Raw genomic sequence first — 27,633 nt, forward strand, 5'->3', positions numbered from 1 at the left:
GGAAGGAGTGGGGGGCTGGGTGTTCCTCATTGAGGACCATGTATGTTGCATTGATCCGGTCTGACGGGGAAGGAGTGGGGGGCTGGGCGTTCCTCGTTGAGGACTATGTATGTTGCATTGATCCGGTCTGACGGGGAAGGAGTGGGGGGCTGGGAGTTCCTCATTGAGGACCATGTATGTTGCAATGATTCGATCTGTAATATGCTAAGGCAGTATAGCGTATGGTTCAGCAGACCTGACCTCACTAGAAAGGCTAGATGTCATACAGGGGCAAGGACTCAGAATATGTAGTGGGGAGTATCGGACGTCCCCAGTGGCTGCACTACAGGTGGAGATGGGGGATATGCCATTGCAGATTAGTAGACAGCAGCTGGCAATTAATTATTGGGTCAACCTACAGGGACATGGGGTGTCTCATCCTGCGAAAGGGATTTTACAGGCATGCTGGGAACATGAGCAAGGACAGAACACAAGCTTTGGGTGGGAGGGTAATACCCAGGCGAAGGAGATGGGACTATATGGAAGGGAGTTTAGTCCAATGGTAGCTATTCCTATAAATCCACCATGGCTACTCCCACCTCCAGTAGGTGATCTAGAAGTGTTGGAGAAACTATAAAAAGATAGGGAGGGTGTTGATCCATTTGATTTGTTTAATAGACGTCTGGATACTGTGTATCAGGATTTTGTGGCCATTAACACAGATGGTTCAATACATCCAAGAACAGGACGTACTGGATCAGCATTTGTAGTGTAGGAATGTTTGGTAGCAGTCAGGAAACGTATTACAGATCGTCTGGCTGTATACACGGGAGGCTAATGGCCATACTGTTGGCCTTGCAGTGGGTGGAGGAAGTCAAGCCTGACAGAGTACTTATTTGCTCGGATTCATGTGCAGTGTTGATGACTGCAGTTATTTAGCTCACGTAGCACACAATACCTGCTTTATGAGGTACTACAAACTCATGGCAGGATTAGACAGATGGGTATACAGATACGATTTACTTGGGTCCCAGCCCATGTGGGGGTGGAGGGGAGCGAGGCAGTTGATGTACTGGCTAAACAAGCACTTAGTGTAGTGGGGATGTTGATGTTGTAGTTTCAATGAGCAAGGCAGAGACAAAAAGTCTGATATGGACAGTGATGGTGCAGAGATGGCATGAGCAGTTTAATATAGATACTAAGGGGCAGACATGTATATTTTGTTATCTTTTTTTAAGAGCAACGGGCTGGCAGGATTTAGTTTCTCCCTGTCTCTGGCCCACACTCCAGTACAGTAGGTGGCGGTAATGCATCCTAACGTTAGATGCCTACCGCCGATAAACCCAACCGAAGAAGAAGAGGAGGTTGCGGGTTCTAGTGATATCTCGCGGTACCTGTGCGAGTAGTTTAGCTTCATTCCACCACGGAGAAGCCAGTGGAAGGTGTCGGTTACAGCTGAAGTTGGTACTTTAATTTGAAACCACGTAGAAACTGCCAGAAAGGAATATTTATTAACAAAATAAATGTGTTTAATTGCCTGAAAGGACATCAAGTCAGCTACATATTACGGACTGGAATCAAGGACGAATTCTGTGATCTACAAAGAAACTATCTAGCTAATTTAGCCTGCTAACAAAGAAAAGCATTTCTCTTGAGAAATAATCCTCACTATTCTCTTTAGTTATGAGTCATGTGGTCGTCGATAATCCACACGGTCTAGATCAGCAGGTGAGTGACTACTTCATTTTTTATTGATTTAGTAAAATAAAAAAATTAACAAATATCAAGTTAAGACACCTAAAATAACACTGTCAGCTTGCTACGTGTATGCTAAGCTAGCAAGCTGAAGTGGCCCGTAGAGCCAAGCTACGTTAGCTAGCGCGTAGCTAACTGCGTGGATGTGTCTGGTAAAATGGTGGTTGGTGTGTGTCGCCGGTGAAATTAGATGGTCATGGCGGAGCTAGCGAATGCTGCCTAGTAATATTCGGTTCTGATCAAACTAAACGGTAGCAAATTCTTTGTCTCAAAAAGATTGTCGTGAACACTTGCTATCTGTTACGGCATAGTAGCTAGCAGGCAGCTTTAAACAATGTTAATTTTAACCTATACAATGTGTTTAACTAGCCATTCTAAGGTTACCTACACGTGAGGCCGGTACCGATTGCGCAGTTGATGATTTTACGGCAATTTATCCAGGCTCTGTTAGGCCTTAGCTAACGTTGGCTAAGTAATGTAGCTATCTACGGAGCTTAGATTTGTCAGCATGTGAAGTAGTTAGTTACCTCCCAATTGATATTCAACTAACTTTAGGTTACTTGCTAGCTGGTTACCTTGATGAAATTCTACCGGCCGGTAAAAGTAACGTTAACTGCTGAGTCTTGAAACGTGGCGCAGGAAATAACAATTTGTCTACTGTACAGTAGGGGACGAAGAGTAAAAAACCTACTTGAGACTGCGATTACGAAGCCAATATGCCATTGGCTAGTTAATGTTGGGTTTGTTATGTAAAACATAGTTAACTAGTTATTTAACCTCCTTTTGATTGTATGTTGTCTGTAGCTAGCTAGATGTTAACGTTAGTCTATTCACTAATAACCTTAGGACTCAAGCCAAGAACGTTGGCTGTGAATCGATCCTTTAGCACACTCAGAATCAATTTATCTTTAATGTCAACATTTTATTTATTTACTTGACCCACAGGCTCTCTCATACTGAAAACTTAGCTTTTCCAGCCAGTGCTAGGATCTGACTCTTTTTGGCACTTTGCTCTATCTGATTTGGAAGCATTCATTTATACGTTGGTTATACAGTGCTTGTGGTAAGTGTGCCTTAACAGTATTTTGTGTTTTCAGCTTGCTGGCCTAGACTTGAACTCAGGCGGACAGGGAGGAGGCACTGGCCGTAAGTATTCACATAAATATATTTGTCTCAAGTGGTGTTCCTCTTTGAGCACAGATGTTCATAGGGCATTCAATGACAGGAAATTGTTCTGTGTACGGCTATTAGTATATAATTACATTATCTATTAGATCATACTGCTAAGGCAGGGGTTCACAATTTTATTTGGCCTGCAACCCCATTTTGATACAATTCTCACCCCACCATGTAAAAAAAAAAGTGATCATCGGCCAATCTTAACTTCTTTTAAATTGGAACTAGGTATTACAAATCAGTTAAAGTATTTACACTTGAAGTCGGAAGTTTACATGAACTTTGGTTGGAGTCATTAAAACTAGGTTTTCAACCACTCCACAAATTTCTTGTTAACAAACTATAATTTTGGCAAGTCAGTTAGGACATCTACTTTGTGCATGACACAAGTAATTTTTCCAACAATTGTTTACAGACAGATTATTTCACTAATAATTCACTACCGCAATTCCAGTGGGTCAGAAGTTTACATACACAAAGTTGACTGCCTTTAAAAAGCTTGGGAAAATCCAGAAAATTGTCATAGCCTATCAGAAGCATCTAAATCCAAGTAACATAATTTGAGTCAATTGGAGGTGTACCTGTGGATGTATTTCAAGACCTACCTTCAAACTCAGTGCCTCTTTGCTTTACATCATGGGAACATCAGAAGAAATCAGCCAAGACCTCAGAAAAAAAATTGTAGACCTCCACAAGTCTGGTTCATCCTTGGCAGCGATTTCCAAATGCCTGAAGGTACCACGTTCATCTGTACTAACAATAGTACCCAAGTATAAACACCATGGGACCACACAGCCATCGTACCGCTCAGGAAGGAGACGCGTTCTGTCTGCTAGAGATGAATATACTTTGGTGCGAAAAGTGCAAATCAATCCCAGAACAACAGCAAATGACCATGCTGGTCATTTATGAACATTTGAACATCTTGACCATCTTCTGTTATAATCTCCACCCGGCACAGCCAGAAGAGGACTGGCCACCCCTCATAGCCTGGTTCCTCTCTAGGTTTCTTCCTAGGTTTTGGCCTTTCTAGGGAGTTTTTCCTAGCCACCGTGCTTGTACCTGCATTGCTTGCTGTTTGGAGTTTTAGGCTGGGTTTCTGTACAGCACTTTGAGATATCAGCTGATGTAAGAAGGGCTATATAAATACATTTGATTTGGTATTCTGAAGATGCTGAAGGAAACGGGTACAAAATATCTATCCACAGTAAAACAAGTCCTATATGGACATAACCTGAAAGGCCGCTCAGCAAGGAAGAAGCCACTGTTCCAAAACCGCCATTAAAAAAGCCAGACTATGGTTTGCCACTGCACATGGGGACAAAGATTGTACTTTTTGGAGAAATGTCCTCTGGTCTGATGAAACAAAAATATAACTGTTTGGCCTTAATGACCATTTATGTTTGGAGGAAAAGGGGGGAGGCTTGCAAGCCGAAGAACACCATCCCAACCGTGAAGCACGGGGATAGCAGCATCATGTTGTAGGGATGCTTTGCTGCCGGAGGGACTGGTGCACTTCACAAAATAGATGGCATCATGAGGGAGGGAAATTATGTGGATATATTGAAGCAACATTTTAAGACATCAGTCAGGAAGTTTAAAGCTTGGTTGCAAATGGGTCTTCCAAATGGACAATGACCCCAAGCATACTTCCAAAGTTGTGGCAAAATGGCTTAAGGTCAGCAAAGTCACGGTATTGGAGTCACAAAGCCCTGACCTCAATCCTATAGAAAATGTGTGGGCACAACTGAAAAAGCTGACTCAGTTACACCAACTCTGGAATGGGCCAACATTCACCTATCTTATTGTGGGAAGCTTGTGGAAGGCTACCCAAAACATTTGACCCAAGTTAAACAATTTAAAGGCAATGCTACCAAATACTAATTGAGTGTATGTAAACTTCTGACCCACTGGGAATGTGATGAAAGAAATAAAAGCTGAAAAATCATTCTCTCTACTATTATTCTGACATGTCACATTCTTAAAATAAAGTGGTGATCCTAACTGACCTATGACAGGCAAGTTTTACAAGGATTAAATGTCAAGAATTGTGAAACTGAGTTTAAACTTTCAACTGTAAATCTGAAGGAAGTATGGTTTGAAGTGACTGAAATGCATCGATAAGGTATTGTGATGTTCAGAAGATCATCATGCAATCATTTTGTATGAACTTTATGTAGAAAAGAACATTGTCGTCACTGATGTTTTCCCCCTTGTCTGATTTAGTACCTGTTCTTGTCCACTCTGTTGTAATGAATCCTGCGTGCTTGTGAGCATTGTAGAGGGTAACGGAAGACTTTTGTTCCTGAGTCTTATTTTATTTTTTACCACTTTTTCTCCCCAATTTTGTGGTATCCAATTGGTAGTTAGCCTCTCCCCTCTCGATGAGACCAGACTAAGGTCGAGAGCCATGCGTCCTCTGAAACACAACCCAACCCAACCAAGCCGCACTGCTTCTTGATACAATGCCTATTTAACTCGTAAGCCAGCCGCACCGATGTGTGGGAGGAAACATTTTACACCTGGCGACTGTCAGCGAGCTCTGCGCCCGACCCGCCACAGGAGTCGCTAGTGCCCGATGGGACAAGGACATCCCTGCCCTAACCCTGACGACGCTGCTCCAATTGTGCGACACCCCATGGCTCTCGGGGTTGGCTGCGACAGCCTGGACTCGAACCCAGAAGCTCTAGTGGCACAGCTAACACTGCAATGCAGTGCCTTAGACTACTGCGCCGCTTGGGTGGCTCCTTTCCTGAGTCTTATCTTTCAGCGATGGGGTCATTATATTTTGTAGCTTAAATCGTTCAAAAGATGGAGCTACATTTGTAGGAAGAGAACCGCTTACTGAAGTAACTCAGATTCTATGATCTAGGCGTGATCTCAGGTTCTCTCGGTACCCCATTTTCAAAGCAGACGACACCACATAGTTTTAGAAACACTGCCCTAAGGGGTTAGCGTGTACAGATAACACGTAGGCTAAAGGTGGCAAAATGACACTTGTTAGTTGACAATTTGGATATTTTTTCAATTTTCCAGAACAAGGATTTGCATGCAGTGTATCCCATTGTGGCGATTCCGTTGGTCTTTATATTCATAGCTTTACCATACACTGTGTTTCTCGATACGAAGACTGACAGTCCTACATTTTTTTCTTTTTCCAGGGCGTTACATTCCACCTCACTTGAGGAACAAAGAGGTTTCCAAAAACGGTAAGTGATCTCTTTGACACAAAGTAAATCACACACAATACATAACTCACTATTATTGCCACAGTCTTTGCTTACAGTACAGACCCACACTTTGTAAAATGATTTTGCGATAGATTTCACTATGTCCCAATTCTATAGGCCTACCCTTCTACCCTAAGTGTACACTTGGTCACTTCCCTTCATGGATTTAAAAGGAAAGGTGGAATCTCCCTTTGGCTTACGCTTACCCCATTTTTCCGCTTACCCCATTTCAGTCCTTTTTAAATACATGAGGCACGGTGTACAAGTACAGATTTGGGTGAGAATTTGACACTCAGTGCAGTTATTAGAAAAAGGACTTGTTATTAATGAAGGTGTGCAATGTGTTTTGGTCTGTTATAATAGGGTCAGGGTGGGTTGATATTACAAATTTGACCAGAAATGCATGCATTTGTCAGTTACGCAGAATGCTTTTCGTTAAATATATCTCAGTAACCTGATTTGTACGCATTTCTGCTCCTTGAGGCCAAAGGCAACCAAGAAAGACTCAAATTCTCAGAGTACAGGAGTTTAGGGGGAAAAACAAAAATAGATCTTCTGTCTGTGCTTTTATTGGCAAAGACAAAGTAGAGCCTGCTACCCTCAAAGTAAAACCAGATGCTTTACCCCATCCTGAACAGCATGAAAAGATGGCTTTCCCAGTAGGCCGGTGGTGTATGGCGACACTTCACATGCAGCTCTCTTGCTACTCTCTTGCTACTCTTTGTCATTGTGTTAACTAAGTTGTTTATCCAAAATGTAGCACCAACACTTACATCACATTACATTACAAGTGTGTTCTTCTTGATGAACAATTCTTGGCGAACAAACATGGAAATAATCTCTGAGTTCTGACTGAACCTGTATTACTTAATGATCAGCTGTCACCTCTTCCACCCGCATAAGGGGTTTACCTATTATGATTGCTGTTACTGTACAGCCCCAAGCCAATTCTTCTACAGCTCTTGACGAACTTAATAGCGTTATTTGAAGAAAAAAAGGGGGAAATGTGTAGCCAGAGGCCTTATCTATCGCCGCGGAGGACTATAATTTGCCACCTGGGGAAAGTACTGCCAAAATACTTTCAACATGTCCCCTGACCAGGTGTGACAAAACACTAGACCGTTGCTGCTTCTCCACCCAGGGAACATATCGCTCCTTCACAAAACCCCACTTCAGCATTCAGATCACTCATTAGTCTTCACTTCCTGTTTACAAAGAGTAAGTGATGAGCACACAAGCTACACTTAGTGTACAGTTAGTGCGTATTCAATGACTTGACATTGCAAAGGTGCCTTGTGCATTCAGATAGGATGCAAGGAGTATTAGTAATTTGTGACCTAGAGCAGCGGTTCCCAAAGTTCTTGAACAACCATTCCGCACAGTCTCGCGCACACATTTTCTTTGCGCAAAATAACTTAGTGGACCTCCCATTTGGAACTGCTGACCTAGAGAAGGTTATTGAGGTTGCCAAAGACAGGAGAAACTGGACAACTGGTTGAGAGCATACGACTTGTTCGCGTGGCAGGTACTTCAGACTATCACGGAGAAAGCTAGCGGAATTGCCCATATTGACTCCTCAATCCCACACGAGGTGAACAACTCTGATCTACAGCTTCCAGCAACTCAGAGGAATATTTTTACTCAAGTTTCAATCAAGACAATGTTCTGTTGTCCAACCTTGTAGTCTCGTGATTCCTACTGTTTATTGGCCTGCTATCGGCACAAGCATATGTTGAGTTGCGTGAGTTAGTGCCTGGTGTAACAGCCCTATCACTGACGTCTGTCGCGTAGCCTCTTCACCAGGCAACTTCACGCAACATATCACATGCCTGCAAGACCAACAATTGGAGGACGGATGGTCTTGCTACTTAGCATTTGGTGTTGCGCTGGATATAGGCAACCCACATGGTCTTCTGAATGCCCATGAGAAAAAACAGGATTTATTATTATTTTTATTAAGTCGTTTTTTTACAATCACCTCTGTGACGTAATGCAAGTCCAGGCACCTGCCTTAACATATTGTGTTGGAAGAGGGTAGCATGGGCATTCCTTCCTCTGTATTCTTGCAGTTAATGCAAATGATCTACAATAGACATTCTCTGGCATTTTTTTAATCATCTGCACATCAGGGTTGTTGGATTTAGACATGTAACCGTATTGTTTGCTACTTGCTCCTCACTGGGCCCAACACAACAATGTTATTTTAGGGAAAGAAAAGTCTTGAGTTCTAAGAAAATGGTGTCACGCTGGCTAAGCTAGCACTGACTCATTAAGACTGACTTGTCTCTTAGAAGTTGTGCCATGATTAATGAGATATTCAAAATGGGATTTACTTTGACATTTTAAGATATTGCACAAGGTTCGTCTTGGGTTAGTTTCATTTCACTTTTGTGACGTTATTTGTCTTTTTATTCCACAACAGAAAATGCGTATTCCTCTGGTAGACAGTGTGGTTTTTCAGTGCCACTGCCAGTAAACTTCTGTAAGTCCCTTCTATCTGCTTTGTGCTGAGATGCATGAAATGGCCTTACACACAGCAACACCCGTGTGGGTTGTTCCAGATGCAGGTTCTGTTCAAAGGAGCTTTATTATTTTGGGGTGCTTCCTAAAATGTTAAACAACTTCATATTTAAGATCTGATAATGTGCGTTGGTACAAACTCCATTTGTATTTGGAACCAAATGTGAAGAGTTCTAGCCTTTTTGGAAAGACCAATACTTTTACCACTTTGTCAGTGGGGGCTGGTTAGACAGATGTGATATACCTGATTGTACCTGCTCAACACATTCCCCCGACTGGGAATAGGGTATCACTTTAGGATATGCAGCCATAGATGGGTGTCGAGGCTACTTCTAGTGTAGCTTGTTTCTGGTGAATGGGTGTTGTAAAGATTCTGCCCTGCACAGCTAGCTAGTATGGCTGTATTACTCATTCCAAGGTGAGCTGCTTAATGTTAACATACTTAGTGGTTAACTCCTCTATCATCCCTGAGCTCTGACTTCTCCCACATGCTGATGTCACCTACTAAGGAAATGACCTCAAACAGCATTTTGGGAAAATAAATTCAACAAAACACTATTCATAAAAATAAATATTTTTCCGTTTGTTTACAAACATGATAGCTGTACTTTTAGTTTATGGTTGACGTAATAGCCAATCTGTTCAAAGCACGTGAATGCACCTAAACTGGTATTTTTGACTTCAACTGCCAAGTACAACCTTCCCACTTGGTTATGAATGCACCATAAATGCCCAAGGGAAACATGCGGAACTTGGAGGCTTTCATTTTGGTGAAGCTTCGCTTGACTTTGACGTTGTGCCTTGCATAGTGATGTCAGAGCTTGCAGTGTGCTGGTGTCTATGGTGACTGATCTGAATCCTGATTAATTATAAAGTGATTTCCTTAATTTGGTCTGCTGTGAGGAGTGGTTCACCATTTCTGGGTACTTTTATAAAAAAATATATATATATTTTTAACTGTCATGTAGAAGGGTGGGCAAACTTATTTATTTTTTCTATTTCACTTGTTTTTAGACTTATGCATTGTGAGGACATTAAAAAAATATATAATAACATGCTCAAAGCTCCAAATACGTCCTTTTGGAAACTGTTACGATTTGAGTATAGTGATGCAACGTTCTATTAGATTTGTATTGCTACTCAAGAGTTACCTCTGTCCATTCTAGCAGCAGGCTGCACAGAGAATGACAGCTGGGTAGGTGAAACGGCTCGAGTCGCACACAAAAGGGAATATAGCGGTGCCAATAAAGTTAAGAATGGCACGATTTGGTGTGTACATCCAAAGACCTGCATCACTATACTGAGACGTCGGTTTCTTAAAGGACGTATTTGGGTGTTTCTGGAGTTGTGGTTTATAAAAAAAAAAAAAAAAAAAAAAAAGGGGGGGGGGGGGATTCCCCTGCACTGCACAACAAGCAATTAGGAAGTATTTCACGCCTGGGTTAAGTTTCTCTAAGTAGTGAAATTGCAAAAATTGTCTGAATCCTATAACAATAAAATATATATATACTTTTAAAGATGGTGAACCACTCCTTTAACTTTTCTGTCCAGAAATAGTCCCTTCTATAAAGAATGAGCAGACTTGCTAATTGTACTGTCTGAAATTAAACACATTTTATTTAACCTTTAACTAGGCAAGTCAGTTAAGAATAAAATCTTATTTACAATGACTGCCTACCCAAGCCACTGTATAAACATGGCACGAGCCACTGTCTAATTTCTTGTAAATGTCTTACGTTTGGAGACTTAAACTCAAGTAATTTCTATAGAATTGTTTTATTAATCAGTGTCAGGCTGCATTCATCTGAGTTACATGTCATTGCATCCTTGACGTTAATGCACAGTTTGCATCAATAGAGGTCTAGGCTACATGAAGAAGTGTTTCTGGACTCCTCAGTGCTTTTCCAAGATGAAACTATCTGACTCTGTTAATGCTGGCTCTGAATGGTAGCCTGTGATCCTGCAGAATGTGTTCGCATAGTGCACAGGGATATGAACAGTGTCTTTGTACACAGCTCTAGGCCTGGAGCCTCCGCTAGCATGTACACCACATTAGGTTTGCCCTGTGTTTCAAGTGTGAAATCTAGCACTTGAAGGAACCCCCTGAAGACCCACAGTTGGCTGTGGAAGCTGCCTTAATAAATTAATATCTAGGATCAGTTCTCCCTTTTATCTAAAGCTTTACCACTATGAAGTGAAAGAATAAACATGACCTTAGATCTGTGGGTTTGGGCTGTTTGTCACCTATGGAAGTGGTGTAGACTGAACTGTCCAACCCTGCTATGCCTCCTCCTCAACCCACAATGATGGCAGGGAATGATTGCTGTGGTAAATGTCTCTTGGACATGTGTTTTGGAATAGGGGTTATTGTAGGATTCTTTTGAAGTGTCTGCACTCGTCATTCTGTCGACTTGTACACTGTTGTAGTGAACTCATACTGCCAAGTTCAGTCAGTTGGCCTCCCTTTTAAAAACTTGAATCTCTGAAATTGAGTTTTAGAAGTCCTTTGCTCTATTATCACTAGTTTTGCCAATGCCAATATTTATTGCAAGGATGGTGGGGATATATGTGCATGTACAGTACAAGTCAAATGTTAGGACACCTACGCATTCCAGGGTTTTTGTTTATTTTTACTATTTTCTCAAGTTCGGTCTAAATTGTAGAATAATAGTGAAGACATCCAAACTATGAAATAACACATGGAATCATGTAGTAAAGAAATCCAAATATATTTGAGATTCTTCAAAGTAGCCTTTGCCTTGACAGCTTTGCACACTTGGCATTTTCTCAACCAGCTTTGAGGTAGTCACCTGGGATCCATTTAAATGAACAGGTATGCCTTGTTAAAAGTTGTGGAATTTCTTTCCTCACTGCTTTTGAGCTAATCAGTTGTGACAAGGTAGGGGTGGTATACAGAAGATGGCCCTATTTGGTAAAAGACAAAGGCCATATTTAGGCAAGAACAGCTCAAATAAGCAAAGAGAAACAAAATTCCATTACTTTAAGACATGAAGGTCAGTCAATATGGAAAATTAAGAACTTTGAGCGTTTCTTCAAGTGCAGTCACAAAAACCAAGCGCTATGATGAAACGAGTAAAAAATAAAAAATAAACTTGAATGAGTAGGTGTCAACTTTTGACGTGTGTATGCAATATATACTGTACCAGCTAAAATTTGGGACACCTACTCATTCAAGGTTTATTTTTACTACTTTCTACATTGTAGAATATTAGGGAAGACCATCAAATATGAAAACACATTCATGTAGTAAACAAATCTAAATGTTTTAGATTCTTCAAAGTAGCCACCCGTTGCCTTTTATGACAGCTTTCTCTCAACCAGCTTCACCTGGAACCAGCTTCAGCTTCCTCTAACAGTCTTGAAGGAGCTCCCACATATGCTGAGCACTTATTGGCTGCTTTTCCTTAACTCTGCGGTCCAACTCATCCCAAACTCTCTCAATTGGGTGGAGGCCAGGTCTTCTGATGCAGCACTCCATTACTCTTCTAAGTCAAATGGCCCTTACACAGCCTGGAGGTGTGGTGAGCTGCAGAATGCTGTGGTAGCCATGCTGGTTGTGTGCCTTCAATTCTAAATAAATCACGGAGTGTCACCAGCAAAGCCCCATCGCACCTCTTCCTCCGTGCCTCACGGTGAGAACCACACATGCGGAGATCATCCGTTCACCTACTCTGCGTCTCACAAAGACACGGCGGTTATAACCAAAAATCTCAAATTTGGACTCATCAGACCAAAGGACAGATTTTCACCGGTCTAATGTCCATTGCTCGTGTTTCTTGGCCCAAGTCTCTTCTTGGTGTCCTTTAGTAGTGGTTTCTTTGCAGCAATTTGACCACGAAGGCCTGCTTCACGCAGTCTCCTCTGAACAGTTGCTGAGATGTCTGTTAGAACTCTGTGAAGCATTTATTTGAGCTGTTCTTGCCATAATAGAGTTGGTCTTTTACCGAATAGGGCATCTTCTGTACACCACCCCTATTTTGTCACAACACAACCGATTTAGCTCAAATGCATAAATTCCACACATTAATTTTTAACAAGGCACACTTGTTAATTGAAATGCATTCCAGGTGACTACCTAATGAAGCTGGTTGAGAGAATGCCAAGTATGCAGAGCTGTCATCAAGGCAAAGGGTGGCTACTTTGAAGAAAGTAATCTAAAATATATTTTGTTTTGGTTCACTTTTTTATTTATTTTTCCCATGTGTGTTAATTCATAGTTTTGATGTCTTCACTATTATTCTACAATGTAGAAAATAGTCAAATAAAGACATTTTTGAATGAGTGTCAACTTTTGACTGGTACTGTGTGTTTTTCTTCTGGGAATTTTTACCTTTGTCTGTGGGCCTGGGAATCCAATCTATCCCCTTCGTAGTCTCTGAATACATGACAACCCCATAGTACACTCTCTCTACCTGTTGTCATTCCTCTTCCTTTCATTCCTCTCCTCTCCCTGTCCATGAAGACTCTCCAGGAGGATGGGATGGCGGACGCAGCAACGGTGTCACCAACGGTTACCATGACAACCGCAACGGGGGACGCGGCGGGCCTCCCCGAAATGACAGAGGTGGGTGTGACAGCTGCCGTAGTAACACAATGGGTGACACCTTGTTTAATCAGCCAGTGCACACCGCAGGTGAGGAAACCTACTGTGCCAAATTGTATTTATCTATTCATCAGTAATAGTAATTACAACGGATACAAGTAGTAGGTAATGTATTATGCTGTAGATCTCGGCCTCTAGATCCTGCTGTGTGTATACTCTATTTACTTGGTAATACTAGTAATAACTAATATATATATATATATATATATATATACTAGATGGTATCTGCGGAGGCACGATTTCCTTGAATCACCAACAATGGAAATAATGTGTTAATAGAAATCAGATATTAAAATTGTTATTGATCAAATAGACTATGCTGTAAGGGTACAGATTAAACAAACACCCCTGCACATTCAGTCTAACCCTATACTCATCCAATCAAATCTATTTACCAAAATGGCTGCTTCTTTCACAAACAATATTTTGTTGGTGGTAGACAATTCTTGTATGTTAGTGGGATGTTGAATGTATTACTCACTGAGCTATCCACTCTCCCTGCCCAGGGTTTGGTGGTGGACAAGATGGTGGAAGCTGGGGCACTGCTCCCAGACAAGATGCAGCCTATAACAGCTTTGGAGGGAGGGGCAAATCTTCCTTCTACAGCGACCGGGGATCATCAGGGGGCAGAGGGGGGTAAGTACCATTCAGTGCACTGTCTGTTGGAACTCTGTATTTAGCCATACAATTAGGTGTGTGGTGTTTCAGACAGCTGATTTGTAAAAGTGTTAATCTTTTGCAGTTATCAGCGTGGAGGGTGTGGTGGTGGTAACAACCGCTGGCAGGAAGACTCCAGAGACGACGAGGACTGGTCCAAACCCAGCCCCGCTAACGAACGCCTGGAAGCGTGAGTCTCACTCCTCTTTTAAATTGACCAAAACCAGTGTGTGTAGGACTTCTGCAACTTGAAGCGTGCCATATATAAGCATACTCAACCATATTGACCTTACATCAGTCTAAGTCTCACTCTTAAAGCCGGTAGTGTGCAATATTCAGTTTGGTTTTCCCGGTCAACTTTTGAAGAGTCCTGTTATAACGTTGGTTTGGAAATCAAGTCTGTGACGTCCTCTAACCCAAGCTATCTTTTTCCTCTCCGCTCATCCAGGGAGCTGTTCTCAAGCGGCAACACTGGTATTAACTTTGAGAAATACGATGACATTCCTGTGGAGGCCACTGGCTCCAACTGCCCGCCACACATCGATAGTGTAAGTCGTATCACTGGCTTTACCAGTTGGTCATGTAAATCAAGGGAAATGCTGTGTATGGAAAATGTTGAAGCTATTCTTATTGACAATAGTCAACAGCGTAAAGTGATCCAAAACTAACGCCGCCTGTGTTTTGCTATTTCAGTTCCATGATGTGGACATGGGGGAGATCATCATGAGTAACATTGCCCTGACCCACTACACGCGGCCCACCCCTGTCCAGAAATACGCTATCCCCGTCATTAAGTCTAAGAGAGACCTCATGGCCTGCGCTCAGACTGGTATGGGACTGAATGATTGAAGATCCACAATGGGTGATGCTGAGACTCAGATTTTTCACTTTAAAATGTATTTTAAATTAAAACCAATGATTGCAAAGTTCAACAAAGTTCAATAAATCATTAAAGTCGGTGCACAAAGGACTACTTTAAAACATGTTACTAAAACACTTACTTGAAGAACAGTGCAGATGCAATGTTTGATAACTGAATGGCAACACAAATGGCACAAACCATCATTCTGTTACCAAACTCTGCATCTGCACTGTTCTTCAAGTAAATTTGCAAGTTCAGTGCAATTTGTTAAAAGAAGTCCATCTACATGGAGTTGTGGTTTGTATAACTTTGCAAACATTGTTTTTTGTTGTTGCCATTTTTAAAGTGAAAAAATGTGTCTCAGCATCACTGGGTTATTGTGGCATTGCCTATGAAGGAATGTTCTTTACTTCGAAGGGAGAGGTGCTAGCTGGTTATACTGTGAATTTAAAACAGGTTTTCTGATCGTCTTTCTATCGCTTGCTACCTTTTAGACCAGCAAAGATGAATGATTATTGTATTGACTAAAAGACTGAATGTTCCTCAGGCTCGGGTAAGACGGCAGCCTTCCTGGTGCCAGTGCTGAGCCAGATCTACACACAGGGGCCTGGAGACGCCACAGCGGCTTCCAAGAACGGACAGGTACACACACACGACCAGCCTGCAACGTCGAGTTTTCCCATCAATCTGAAACATTGCTTTTCTGTGACAGCAATTCAATTGCCCCCCTTGACTTGCTCGTGTGCTGTTTATTTATTCTGTGTGCTGAGGTTGACCCTACACTTGTCGTTTCCCTCCACAGGACAGTGGTAAATATGGGCGCCGTAAGCAGTATCCCCTCTCCCTGGTCCTGGCTCCCACCAGAGAACTGGCCCTGCAGATATACGAAGAGTCCAGAAAGGTATGTGCTAAATACACCATGGACAGAACATGAATGATCTTGTAGTGACAGTGTAATAGTAGAGTAGCCTAGTGGAGGCTAAGGAACATGGACCCGTTGACTTGAAGGTTGCTGATTACCAACATGTTGAGTGATTGCAGCTAGATTAAGAAAATATTGACCTCTATTCTTGGCATGCACACTGTTTCCTTGTGTGTGTTATGGAGGAACAAAATGCCCAGTGCTATGTCTACAGTACCAGAATGTTTCTCGTTTTCTGGTTCTATCCTCAATCACTGGTACGCTATCATGTTGAAATGGACAGGCATCAGGTTCTATGAAATCTGAGTGTTCTGCAGGCAGATGTGAATCTATGTAACATCTGCTATAGAACAATACTTCAAAGATGACAAAAGGATAATGGTTAATACTGAATTATCGGTGGTACTAGGGTTCTGAATGGTCCTGTATGTCTTCCCCCTGTAGTTTGCGTACCGCTCCCGCGTGCGTCCCTGCGTTGTGTACGGAGGGGCTGACATCGGTCAGCAGATCAGAGACTTGGAGCGAGGCTGTCATCTTCTGGTGGCCACACCTGGACGCCTGGTGGACATGATGGAGAGGGGCAAGATTGGCCTCGACTACTGCAAGTAAGTGGGACGTATGCTAGTGCTTACGAGTTGGCTAGTGCTTACGAGTTGGCTAGTGCTTACGAGTTGGCTAGTGCTTACGAGTTGGCTAGTGCTTACGAGTTGGCTAGTGCTTACGAGTTGGCTAGTGCTTACGAGTTGGCTAGTGCTTACGAGTTGGCTAGTGCTTACGAGTTGGCTAGTGCTTACGAGTTGGCTAGTGCTTACGAGTTGGCTAGTGCTTACGAGTTGGCTAGTGCTTACGAGTTGGCTAGTGCTTACGAGTTGGCTAGTGCTTACGAGTTGGCTAGTGCTTACGAGTTGGCTAGTGCTTACGAGTTGGCTAGTGCTTACGAGTTGGCTAGTGCTTACGAGTTGGCTGTTTCTGTCGTCCCCGTTAGCTATTTGGTGCTGGATGAGGCTGACAGGATGTTGGACATGGGCTTTGAGCCCCAGATCAGACGCATCGTGGAGCAGGACACCATGCCCCCTAAAGGCATCCGTCAGACCATGATGTTCAGCGCTACCTTCCCCAAGGAGATTCAGGTACACACACCCTAGTAGTGACAAAGCTTGAGAAACTGAGTCAAACCCTTAGTGTGTTTCTGACTGTGTTTCTGACTGTGTAGATGCTGGCGCGAGACTTCCTGGAGGACTATATCTTCCTGGCTGTGGGCCGTGTGGGCTCCACCTCTGAGAACATCACTCAGAAGGTGGTGTGGGTGGAGGACGGTGACAAGAGGTCCTTCCTCCTGGACCTGCTGAACGCTACAGGTAAGAAACACGAAGACACCAACTCTACCCTGTAACACTCAAACTATTCACACACTCACATTCACTCACAAACAAACCAAACTCCATCCTAAACATGTGTATAACGTTCAGTCACAGATTGAAACTAATTCATAACACTTGCTAAGGTTTTTATCTAAGAGGGTACATTGTTAGTCTTTTCCCTTGAATGTCCACGTGGACACAATTGTGTCTCCTAAACTAGTTGGCATGATGAACCTTCACCGTTCTCCTCTGGGTGAAACAGAGGGTGGTTGATGGGAAAGTGCTAGTTATCACATATCTGTTAAGTATTAAGTTGCTTCACACTGCCTTTGGTTTACTTTGCTGGGCGGTTTGGTTTTATCTAGTCATTCCCAGTGACGCTCCTGATGTTCAGGAGGCTGCAGTGACACCTGGTAAGTATTATGCTACTTATAACCTCTAGTCTGACCCTACCAACTGGCAAACATCCCACTCCTCATCCTCCCCACATCCCTTTCTTTCTCCTTTCATAATTTCTCATAGGAGCTTTAGTGCCAGAAATAAAGCTTGCAGTCTCAGGGCCATGGGAATCCTGCCCTTAGGTCAGCGGTGGCAACTCCAGGTCATGGAGAGCTGTGGTGTGCAGGCTTTCATTCCAGCCCAATGCGAATACACTCATTTGAGTGTAACTGACACCATGGTATCTCCAGGACCAGGGTTGGCCAGCCTTGTCATTTAAAACAGCAGTAACACTTGTAACCCTCGCGGTTTCTAATTGGAGCACAACCTGTTGCTTTTAAACTAATTTTCCTCTCTTTTTGGATAAGGGAGTTTCTGGCTTGGTGTTACTGTCTGGAACGATTTTCAACACACGCGCGCACACACACACTACGTGTAGAGAGATTAAGGACACCGTGGGCTGTTTGCATTTGGAAACTGAGCTACACCTTCTGTTAGTCACGCAGTTACATCTTGTATAGGTTGTCGGTCTATGGTAAATAAAGTACACACAAACCCCTCTGTATTAGTATTTCAGACCTTCCAAACCAATTATCTTGTCCCTCAGCCTTAAGTTTTGAAGAGCCAACGTTTCCTTGGCAACTAGTAAAACAGCCTATCGTGGAGATTAACAAATAGCCTAGATGTCAGAGGACGCTAGCGCCAAAGCAAGCAGACATCTTCATCACCATGGTAACCAGGCCCTAAGAGGTGGACATGTGTGTAGATATCCTAGAACCTGTTTTGAATACGTAGAAAGACAACCTCACGGAAGGAGTGAAATCTTTGATATAACATGACTGTATAGATGACTGTTTGGCTTCCATGCCATACGATGTTCTCCTTTTCACCTATCAAACATGTCAGATCAGTAATTAAGCAAAGGAAAACAGGATGCATTTTACAAACCTGCTCCTGGACTCCCATCCTTCAGTGTTGCCATGCCAACCATACCAAACACCACCTATCTGCCAATGAATGCTGCCGCGTTGGAAACAGGCATAGGATCATCAGAGAATATCAATGCTCCCCCATCACTATATCCCCATAATACCACCATCCAGTTTCACTGTCCAGTGTTTGCTCTGATAGCCATTAATGCCGTGTTAGTCCGCTGTAGATAAAACAATGACGCTACTCTATAGTACCATTCCAAATGGCTGTTAAGACATTTTGAGTTATGGGACAATTGGCTGATTCTGATATGAGGACTTTTGGCATATAAACTCCGTAAAACAGAAACAATAATTTAATGGTTGTCGGTGAAAGCAAAGCCAGCTGCTTCTGCACCCCCTGGTCTCCATTTTTCAGTTGCCATTTTGTTTATTTGCACCATGGTGACGGGGTCGGGCACATCACCTGCTATGTTTTGAGTTCCTGCTCCCTACTCCCCAGTGTCTGAAGTCTTAATCGCACTCATCGCATGTGAGCTCAGTACGGTTTCTTCTTCTTTCGGTCTCTCTCCCGCTCTCTAGGTAAGGAGTCTCTGACGTTGGTGTTTGTGGAAACCAAGAAGGGAGCGGATGCCCTGGAGGACTTCCTGTACCGCGAGGGCTACGCCTGCACCAGTATCCACGGAGATCGCTCCCAGAGAGACAGAGAGGAGGCGCTGAACCAGTTCCGCTCCGGACGCTGCCCCATTCTGGTGGCCACCGCGGTACGACAACACGCACACTCTCGCACTCTGTCAACACATAAGCAGTTGTGTCATTATCCCCTTTAATCTGGCATGCATCCAAACGTATCAGGATTGAAGCTACTTCCCAAACGTTGATCACCAGTTTTTTCCCCCTCTTGCCGGTTGAGTAGTGTTTCCCTCTGTGACTGACTGCCGGTTATGTCTCTCATCCAGGTGGCTGCTCGTGGTCTGGACATCTCCAACGTCAAGCACGTCATCAACTTTGACCTGCCCAGCGACATCGAAGAGTACGTCCACCGTATTGGTCGTACCGGTCGTGTGGGGAACCTGGGTGAGTGGGACTAGTGTTTGCCATTTATTTACTGTGTATGTCATGTAGGGGTGGGTTGTGGGTTGGATTTTGACCCGGCCTATCTCTAACACGCCTTGGTCCTGTTCTTAAGGGCATGTGAAGAAAGTTGTAGAACGTTTTGCTGCAAAAAACTGGAATGAGCTTTCTTTTGTTTGCTGCATAATTAACATGACCCTGATTAAAATACTAAATTATCCTCGGATTTGCATCATATTGTTAGTGATAGCAAGGTCACGTGTGTTCCTTTTGTCAATCACCTTATGTATCCAGTTGTCAGTCTGAAATCTGGTTGGTTGTATAATGAGAATGGTGTGATGGCCTCCCGGGTGGCGCAGTTAGCACTGCGATGCAGTGCCCTAGACCACTGCGCCACCAGTGTCTCTGGGTTCGCGCCCAGGCTCTGTCGCAGCCGGCCGCGACCGGGAGGTCCGTGGGGCGACGCACAATTGGGCTAGCGTCGTCCGGGTTAGGGAGGGTTTGGCCGGTAGGGATATCCTTGTCTCATCGCGCTCCAGCGACTCCTGTGGCGGGCCGGGCGCAGTGCGAGCTAACCAAGGGGGCCAGGTACACGGTGTTTCCTCCGACACAATGGTGCGGCTGGCTTCCGGGTTGGAGGCGCGCTGTGTTAAGAAGCAGTGCGGCTTGGTTGGGTTGTGCTTCGGAGGACGCATGGCTTTCGACCTTCGTCTCTCCCGAGCCCGTACGGGAGTTGTAGCGATGAGACAAGATAGTAATTACTAGCGATTGGATACCACGAAAATTGGGGAGAAAAGGGGATAAAATTTATATATATATTTTTTAAAAAAAAGAAAAAAAAAGAATGGTGTGATCACCTCTGCAATTGCTATCCAATTGGTAGTTAGTCTTCTCTCATCGCTGCAACTCCCGTACAGACTCGGGAAGTTCGAGAGCCGGGCGTCCCCTGAAACACAACCAAGCTGAACTGCTTCTTGATACAATGCCCTCTTAACCCGTAAGCCAGCCGCACCAATGTGTGGGAGGAAACATCATACACCTGGTGACTGTCAGCGGCCACTGTACCCGGCCCACCACAGGAGTCGCTAGTGCGCGATGGGACAAGGATATCCCTGCCGGCCAAACCCTCCCCTAACTCTGACGATGTTGGGCCAATTGTGTGCCGCCCCATGGGTCTCCCGGTCGCAGCAGAGCCTGGACTCGAACCCAGAATCTCTAGTGGAACAGTTAGCACTGCGATGCAGTGCCTTAGACCACTGCGCCACTCAGGAGGCCCACTGGTGCACGTTTAACGGAAGGTCGGGGTGCCGGTGAACAACAGTGTCGTGTGTTGGTGATGCGCATCTATGTATCATTTCTCATATGACCGGGATGCTAAGAAACGAGATTAACTCCAGATGAGTAACACTAAAACCACAATATTACTTAAGATCACACATCGCATGAATAATTTAACCTTTCTAGGACACACGTTCCGCTAGCGGATCCCCTCGACAACATTCCGCTGAAAAGGCAGTGCGGGAAATGCAATTTTTTTTTTTTGAAATATGTAACTTTCACACATGAACAAGTCCAATACAGCAAATGAAAGAAACATCTTGTTAATCTACCTATCGTGTCTGATTAAAAAAAAATGTTTTACAGCGTAAACACAACATATATTTATGTTAGATCACCACCAAATCCAAAAAACACACAGACATTTTTCCAGCCAGACAGGAGTCACAAAAAGCAGAAATAGAGATAAAATTAATCACTAACCTTTGATCTTCATCAGATGACACTCATAGGACATCATGTTACACAAAACATGTATGTTTTGTTCGATAATGTGCATATTTATATCCCAAAATCTCAGTTTATATTGGCGCCATGTTCAGAAATGCCTCCAAAATATCCGGAGAAATTGGAGAGAACCACATCAAATAACAGTCATCATAAACTTTGATGAAAGATACATGGTTTACTATTAAAGATACACTTGTTCTTCATGCAACCACTGTCAGATTTCAAAAAAACTTTACGGAAAAAGCACACCATACAATAATCTGAGATGGCGCTCAGATGTAAACAAGATTTCTCCGTCATGTTGGAGTCAACAGAAATTACATGATAAATATTCCCTTTGATGATCTTCATCAGAATGCACTCCCAGGAATCCTAGTTCCACAATAAATTGTTGTTTTGTTCGATAATGTCCATTATTTATGTCCAAGTAGCTACTTTTGTTAACGCTTTTAGTATACACATCCAAACGCTCGTGCAGGTCCAGGCGAACGTCGGACGAAAACTTCAAAAAGTTATTACAGGTCGAATAAACTTGTCAAACTAACTATAGAATCAATCTTCAGAATGTTGTTATCCTAAATATTCAATAACGTTCCAACCCGGAGAATTCCTTTGTCTGTAGAAATAATGGAACGCAAGTCGATATCATTTGGAATGCGCGTGACCAGGACCTGGCTCTCTGCCAGACCACTGACACAAACAGCCCCCATCCGGCCTAACATCACAGTAGAAGCTTCATTCAACGTTCTACAGACTGACATCTAGTGGAAGGCGTAGGAAGTGCAAACAGATCCACATCCCACTGGCATTTCAATAGGCGATGAGTTGAAAATCGACCAGCCTCAGAATTCCCAATTCCTGTTTGGGTTTTTGCCTGCCATATGAGTTCTGTTATACTCAGACATGATTCAAACAGTTTTAGAGACTTCAAAGTGTTTTCTATCCAATAGTAATAATATGCATATATTAGCATCTGGGACAGAGTAGGAGGCAGTTCACTTTGGGCATGCTATTCATCCAAAGTGAAAATGCTGCCCCCTATCCCTAAAAAGGTAAGAAGCCTTCAAGTATTACTCAAACTATGCGTGTAGCGTATTGAGCCCTGTCTGCGTGTAGCGTATTGAGCCCTGTCTGTGTGTAGCGTATTGAGCCCTGTCTGTGTGTAGGTCTGGCCACGTCGTTCTTCAACGACAAGAACAGCAACATCACCAAAGACCTACTGGACATCCTGGTGGAGGCCAAGCAGGAAGTCCCCTCCTGGCTGGAGAGCCTGGGTTACGAGAACCAGCACAAGGGCAACACGGGACGCGGACGCTCTAAGAGGTACACTCTCGCACACCTTTTCAGGGAGGTTAAATGGACCGCTTAGGTTGAATTTATTGTCAAGAATGGAGAATGCTAACTACATGTTCTGTGTATTTTCGTCTCTCCCTCCGCTAGGTTTTCCTCTGGTGGATTTGGTGCCAGGGACTACCGCCAGACGCCCGGCGGCGGTGGCTTTGGTGGTGGTGGACGCGGCGGCCCTCGCACCGGGGGTCACGGAGGAGGAGGAGGAGGAAGTCGTGGCGGCTTCGGTGGAGGTAAGCGCTAGGCCCTCTTAGAATGGTTCTTCAAATGGTTCTGAAATGTCACGAGTTTTTATCATGATCTTTTTGAATGAATGTTTCAATCATGTGTGAGGGGAGATCTCTGCAGTTTTTACAACTGAATTAATGAATTTATTGGACTTTCTATCTATTTGAGATTTGACACCTGTCCTTCCCAGGTGGCTTTGGAGGCGGGAACTCCTATGGTGGTAACGACGCTGGCTACGGTGGCAACTACAGCCACTCCGGTAGTGGAACCGACTGGTGGGGCAACTAGTCGCCATTGCAAACGGGTTGCCACGCCAACCAAACTCATCCTCTCACGGAAACCACATGTTGACTACGCCAGAATAAAACACCCCCTACCCCCTCACTCAACCCTGTGTAGTTTCACTGACACACAGTACATTGCACACACTGTGATTCTCTGCCCTTTCGCTTCTCTCACAAGGAGCAAGACGCAACGCCAAGACAACCAGCGCAGCGCCAATCTATTGGAGAAGAGCAGAGATTTGCACACTTTTCAGATAAAAGGAGTGCTGACATGTATGGTCTGATATAGCAACTCAGACCAAAACGGCAAATCCTTTCTTTGTATAAACGGAAAAGAAACCCAAGAATATCCTGAGGATCATTTGTATGTTAATGTACTGTGCCTTTTGAATTTAGACAGGACTAATTCTGTGTCATTTCACCAAACGAATGTTGGCCAAGAGCTCTGAATTATTGTTATTTATTTGGTGAAAAAGAAGCATAGAAGAATGAAAACTGCTTGTACTTAATCAAACCTTGGCAAACACTGGGGCATTGTGGCTCGTTCGAGTCATGAATCCATTTCAACCTTTCAAAATTGTCGCAGTGACATCATGTAGCCTTTTCTCGGGTTCAACCCAGAGTTCCAACAGCTAACATCACTGTAGCATCCGACAGCACTGGGCCGTTCTCCTAGTGTGGCTAATAGAACTGTATTCTAATCTTTAAGGGACGAAGAGTTCGATTACTTTTTCTTTTTTTTGCTCACTCTATCCTGGATAGGCTCCTCTATAAAGGATACGGTAGTCTTTCGAAAAGCCATTCCAGATCTCTTAACACGTAAAGTCATTAAGCTCAGTGCTAACAAACGCACACTGGGGTTTAATTCAAACAACGCAAACACTTAATGTTGTAACTTGTTACTCCACATCTATTGACTTGACAGTGTTATGGCAGCTAGTAAAGTTAACTAAATGCTAGCTACATTAACTGGGCGGTGTTTTTTTATTTAAACTCCAAACATTTGAAGTGGGCGCATGCGCAGTATTTGAAAAACAGTTAATTTTTTATTTTTGAGTGAAACGTTTCTCCACACCTGTAACAAAAAATGGCGCCATCTTGAAAGTGAAGTTCAAAATGGCTCCATACGGACCGCAGCGTCGGGGGGGAGGGGGGGTGCACAGCACAGCGTGGGGAGGGCACAGTGTGGCGCGGCGTTAACGTTAAACCGTCTTACCGTTGACCGAGCGGTGGAGCCGGTATTCTACGCATGCTAGTGTTTTGTTTTTTGGTCAAGGAGATATAAGACAAATGAACTGAGTCGCAGGCTTAACTTAATTACAACCCTTTTCTCTTTTCAAGCTGCGTTGGAGGCATGGTTCATCTGTCAGACAGGAGCAGTCCGTCACTAAGGGTTAACCAGTCAGAAAGCAAATGGACTGTTCGGAGTAGGACAGTTGTGCCCTGGGCTGGTGTTATGGGGGGGGTCAGGGGTTAGGGCTCAAGTTCAGTGCGCCAACATTGCTTTGGTTTCCATTGCTCCTTATCGTAGCTGTGGAGGTGGCCAAAGCTGGGCAACTTTTGTCCCCTTATGGTATATATGTACTGTCAACTCCTCTGGGGGTTTGTCTGCTTTAGATGTGTATAAAGCTCTGGTACCGAATGGCCAGACGAGGCTTTTCCGCTCAGAGGAGCAGCTGAGGAGAGAAGGGGCATTTGGCAATCTCTAAGTGCGCTACGTTTCTTCTCAAGTGTGTTGTGCCTTTGAAAACTTTTTAAATTGATGAACTTAAAAAGTGGATGCACTGACAGTGTTTGAGTACTTTGATTGAATGGTGCTACTTGAGTTTCAGTGTGTAGGCCCTCGTTTGTTGTCGTGCCCATCAAGTTTTACAAAAGTTATTTTATTGCACATCTAGAGTTTTATATAAATGTCTTGAATACGTGTCCTTAAGCTTCCAAATATTGTTTGAGGAGATTGTTGGAAAAAACGCAGCTTGTTTACAAAGGGGAAGGGTTCTCAACATTTAACCAGGATTTTTTTGGGACCAGGGGATTAAGCAGTTGGAATTTAGCCATTTGCACACAGATTTCTAGATTCTACTTTTGCTGCTAGTTTTGTGTAATTTATTAAGCATTTTTGAGAAAATATTTATTTTTCTAAGCCTCAGTGGTTCTTTGAAAGTTTCAAGAAACTTGACCAAAAGACGGTAACAAACACTGGCACTTGAATGTTGAATGTCACCTGTATGCGTGAAATTTATACTTCGGGGTAGTGTGAGCTTTTTAATGTTTAAGACATATTGGACTCTGTCAATAATAATAATAATAATATCTGCAGTTGTTTTGAGGCCTTGGGCCCTGACATATCTAAATAATAGCTAGATAGTCTGATTGGCCTTCAAAAGAAAAAATGGAATTAAACAGACATGCCAAGGTTTGGAATTAAAGTTCTCAAAAGAGCAAAAGCTAATTTTCCTCAATGTACCAGTGCAGAAGTGCACGGGATTGTGTGCATTTAACTATTCTAATTAGACCGATTTAATTATTTTTGTTCCAGTGAATGTCTGGCACATGGCAATCTTAAACAAACATGTGGTTTATTCTCTGTTGCATTTGCATATATGGCACCTGGAGTAATTGTTTTCCCCTCAGAGTATTGAGCCGGTCTCCGCTGCAGTAGTGTTCCCCACCGTAGCAGGACATTAACTAGCCTGAGCACAGGATGACTATGCTATGACCACCATTTACTTGCTCAGTGCCCTGAGACATACACAGGTGTTTAGATGTGGACTTTGCTTTCTGTACTAGCTTAGAGGCTAATGCACTGCATGGGGAAAGACTTGGCTGTGTGACTATTGTAATGATTTTACCAAAATAAAAAGTTTGAATGCAAAAGTACCTTATTATAAAATGTAAGCATGTTTTATAAGATTTGTTATAAATGTAGGACAGGCTATTGCCTGGAGTGTTTGCGGCAGAGAGGAGCTGCGACGTTGGCGTTGGTTGGGATTTGATAGGCTTCAGTTCTTTTGAAGATAAAAAAATAAAAATTAAAAATATTGATTTCATTAAAAACAAACCCTGTCACTTGTCTTTTTTTATTTCCTGTATGGCTTTGTCAAATCAAGGTCATATTCTGTGGTGAACAAATTATCCAAATGTTTTGGTATAATTTAAGATACGCCTTATTGGGAAAGTTCATGGAGAATCCCTTGGCCCTGTTTCTCAACATTTGTCCTGTTTTGTGCCTAAACCGGGATGTGATCAAATCATTGGGCACAAACTAGTTGATTCAATGTTATTTTGGCCTAATTTGTCAATGTATTGTAACATGGAATGTATGTGGGACAATATACTGAATTTGAAGAAAGTAATCAATTTGTTTTGACATTTCAACTCCAGGATTGTTATGGAAACCAAATTACATCATAGACTAAACTTGTATAAAATGCTGAATTTGTTCCTGTGGTCTTTAAAAAAACATCTATGGATACCTTTTGGTCTCCCATCCAGAGTTTTAACCAAGCTCAGCCCTGCTTAGTAATGATAATTAGTATGAGAATTATTGTTGAGAGATATCCACTTAACTAAATACACTGAATAAAAATATAAACGCAACATACAACAATTTCAAAGATTTTCCTGAATGACTGTTCCCTCTGTCTCTCTCTTCCAGGGGATTTGCCATTAATCTGTTGGTGCTTGGATCAGACAACCGTTCTGTATCTGGTGTGACCATTTTCCCCATGCAGCGCTCATCTCCTTCACATGGAGTTGGTCAGGTTGTTGATTGTGGCCTGTGGAATGTTGTCCTACTGCTCAATGGCTGTGTGAAGTTGATGGATATTGGCGGGAACTGGAAAAAGCTGTTGTACAAGTTGATCCAGAGCATCCCAAACATGCTCAATGATACAATGCCCACTTAACCCGTAAGCCAGCCACACCAATGTGTGGGAGGAAACATCGTACACCTGGCAACTGTCAACGGGAACTGCGCCCGGCCCACCACAGGAGTCGCTAGTGCTCGATGGGACAAGGATATCCCTGCCGGCCAAACCCTCCCCTAACCCTGACGATGCTGGGCCTATTGTGTGCCGCCCCATGGGTCTCCCGGTCGCGGCAGAGCCTGGACTCTAACCCAGAATCTCTAGTGGCACAGTTAGTGTGCAGGCCATGGGAGAACTGGGACATTGTAAGCTTCCATTAATTGTGTACAGATCCTTGCGACATTGGGCCGTACATTATCATGCTGAAACATGGTGATGGTGGGGGATGAATGGCATGACAATGGGCCTCAGAATCTCTTCACGGTATCTCTGCATTTAAATTGCCATTGATAAAATGCAATTGTGTTCATTGTCTGTAGCTTATGCCTGTCCATACCATAACTCCACCACCACCATGGGGCACTCTGTTCACCACATTGACATAAGCAAACCACTCGCCCACACGTGGTCTGCGGTTGTGAGGCCGG

General features: G+C 43.4%; 1 protein-coding gene and 1 pseudogene across 2 annotated transcripts; both read left to right on the plus strand.

Annotated features, from left to right (window-relative positions):
• The first annotated feature begins 1,391 nt into the window (after positions 1-1,391).
• Positions 1,392-26,234, plus strand: LOC120058517 (ATP-dependent RNA helicase DDX3X-like). Of its 2 annotated transcripts, none has more exons than XM_039007230.1 (18): positions 1,392-1,707; positions 2,832-2,880; positions 6,072-6,119; positions 13,144-13,245; positions 13,791-13,920; positions 14,027-14,131; positions 14,390-14,489; positions 14,635-14,770; positions 15,351-15,445; positions 15,606-15,704; positions 16,170-16,330; positions 16,711-16,855; positions 16,939-17,083; positions 19,039-19,220; positions 19,416-19,533; positions 22,485-22,641; positions 22,759-22,898; positions 23,062-26,234. In XM_039007230.1, the coding sequence occupies exons 1-18, from the start codon at positions 1,663-1,665 to the stop codon at positions 23,115-23,117; spliced, it is 2,013 nt and encodes a 670-aa protein (XP_038863158.1). In that variant the 5' UTR covers positions 1,392-1,662; the 3' UTR covers positions 23,118-26,234. The 2 variants fall into 2 exon arrangements, with proteins under 2 accessions (XP_038863158.1, XP_038863157.1); XM_039007229.1 differs by having other exon boundaries at positions 23,084-26,234.
• Positions 15,865-15,990, plus strand: LOC120058600 (annotated as a pseudogene).
• Positions 26,235-27,633: the final 1,399 nt, after the last annotated feature.

This window comes from Salvelinus namaycush, chromosome 13 (assembly GCF_016432855.1).
Source record: "Salvelinus namaycush isolate Seneca chromosome 13, SaNama_1.0, whole genome shotgun sequence".
NCBI lineage: Eukaryota > Metazoa > Chordata > Actinopteri > Salmoniformes > Salmonidae > Salvelinus > Salvelinus namaycush.

Coding starts and splice junctions, on each gene's coding strand:
- LOC120058517 (XM_039007229.1), top strand. CDS start 1,663: ATGAGTCATGTGGTCGTCGATAATCCACACGGTCTAGATCAGCAG. Junction 2,881..6,071: donor ACAGGGAGGAGGCACTGGCC/GTAAGTATTCAC, acceptor TTCTTTTTCCAG/GGCGTTACATTCCACCTCAC. Junction 13,921..14,026: donor TCATCAGGGGGCAGAGGGGG/GTAAGTACCATT, acceptor AATCTTTTGCAG/TTATCAGCGTGGAGGGTGTG.